At 41.5% G+C, this 2135-nt stretch overlaps 1 gene segment (V, D, J or C); it reads right to left on the bottom strand.

The window, feature by feature from the left end:
* Nucleotides 1–362: 362 nt before the first annotated feature.
* LOC126084632 (T cell receptor alpha variable 18-like) lies at nucleotides 363–1021 on the bottom strand. The segment is given in 2 exon segments: nucleotides 363–751; nucleotides 865–1021. Coding segments are annotated over 2 exon segments (471 nt in total).
* Nucleotides 1022–2135: the final 1114 nt, after the last annotated feature.

Raw genomic sequence — 2135 nt, 5'->3', positions numbered from 1 at the left:
TGCTTGGTAAGGCTGAGCGTCAGGAAAAAAGAGCAAGACCCTCATTGAGATGGATTGACACAGTGGCTGAAACAATGGGCTCAAGTATAACAGTGATTGTGAGGACAGTGAAAGACCGGGCAGTGTTTCATTCTATTGCACATGGGGTCGCTATGAGTCAGAACCAACTGGATGACACCTAAAATTTATTCCTTTTTATTGCTAAATAATCTCATTGTATGGATTACCATAATTGCTTTTGCAATCTCACATTGATGTACGTTTAGGTTGTTTCTAGTATGTGTCATTCATGAATGAGGCTAATAGAAACATTTTTGTACTGGTCATTTGTAGGCTTCTCTTTTCACTTCTTTTAGGTAAATACCTAGTAGGCTTGCTGGGCCATAGCAGTTTCTCAGAGTGATTGTACCAGGCTCCTGCTGTGCTCAGGGTTTGTGCTCAGCTCCCCCTGCAGTTCTTCTCACTGTGTCTGTCATGGCACAGTAGTAGAGAGCTGAGTCTGATATTTGGACTGAGCGTTTCTGCAGGTGAAAGGAGTTCTCTCTCTTAACAAGATTGGCCTGAAAACCTTCATTCTCTGTTTCTGTTGAGCTCTTTAGCAAGAGTTGAGGAGCTTTGTTGAGATACTGGACATACCAGAAAAGACTTGGTGCATAGCTGCTCTGGTAAGTGCAGTTCAGGATCATAGGTGCCCCCTCAGAGAGGGTAACTGGGCCTTCAGTCTGGGTCACTGAGTCTCCATTGGTCCCTCCTAAAAAATAATTACTTCATTAGATTGAAAGGAGAGCTATACAGAAAAAGTTTTCTGTTAGGGAAGGAAGCTAAAGGCTAACATGATTGTAGGAAAATTTAAATGTTACTTACCAAATAGTAAGAAGATGGCAAGAATTGAGATGGAGGACAGCATGTTGGTTGAGAGGTAGAAGAAAAGAAGAAAATGACCCTTATTCCCTGGCTGCACCAAATCCAATAGGCAAGACACTAGTGAGATCTTATAGAAACTCTCCATTCAGAAGCTAAGAGTCCCTTTGTCCTCTGCATTTGCTTTCAGACTACAAAGAAGATAGGCGTGTTAAACCACCAAGCCAACGCAAATGTGAATAGAATCTGAAGGAAGCAGCTCCCTCTTCTGGGTTCCCTTCAAATTGCATGACAGTCACAGGATTTGTAAAAGGACTGAAGGTTTGCTTCACAGATTCACAACTATACTTGTGCAAATATCCAGTAATTATTTTCATCATGTTTTCCCCATGGTGCAGAAATCTATAACTTTCCAAATAATCCCAGGCACAAATTTTCAGTGGAATACTTCAATATTTTCTCCGTGTATCATGATATTGCTTATTGGTTCACTTGTGAGGATTTTTGTTTTCTTTATGTCGAGGTATAGTCCGTACTGAAGGCTGTAGTCATTGATCTTCATCAGTAAGTCCTTCAATAGTTAATATGTCCCCATGGTTCCCATGGGTCAGGGAAGGATCCCTTTGCCTGGAATGTCCTCCCTCCCTTCTTTTCTCCAGTCCTTTACCTGAATTACCTCCGTTCATCCCCCACGACTCAATGAACACATCATCTCATTGAGGAAACCTTGTTTAATGCAGTTCTTCTCAAATAATCTGTGCTGAAAGGCTAGTGTTGTTGTTGTTTTCTAATCCCTCATGAACGGATGCATTTGTGTTCTCATTGGTTACCATTCAGCCGATTCTGGCTCATGGCGATTCCATGTACTACGGAGTTGAACTGCTCCATAGGGTTTTATTTATTTTTTTGATTTAGCTTCATGACTTTGATTCATTTTTAATATGGACTTTCAAGGCTTATCAAGAAGTAATCTAGTCCATCATAAGAAATGGTCTTTTTATTCATTTCAGAATGTGCCCTATTATTGTGTGTGTACTTTTGGAGACAAATCAACAGGGTTTAAGAGCAGAGGAACTGATACACTATTTGCTTTCTCCGTAGGTTTTCTTGCTGTAAACTTCATGGCCCCCACATGTCTGTCAGTTTGTCGTACTGTGGGGGCTTGCGTGTTGCTGTGATGCTGGAAGCTATGCCACCAGTATCCAGATACAAGCAGGGTCACCCATGGAAGACAGGTTTCAGCTGAGCTTCCAGACTAAAACAGACTAGGAAGA

This window comes from Elephas maximus, chromosome 10 (genome assembly GCF_024166365.1).
Source record: "Elephas maximus indicus isolate mEleMax1 chromosome 10, mEleMax1 primary haplotype, whole genome shotgun sequence".
Classification (NCBI taxonomy): domain Eukaryota; kingdom Metazoa; phylum Chordata; class Mammalia; order Proboscidea; family Elephantidae; genus Elephas; species Elephas maximus.
The sequence above is the reverse complement of the archived record's forward strand: the minus strand, read 5'-3'. Positions and strand labels throughout refer to the sequence as shown.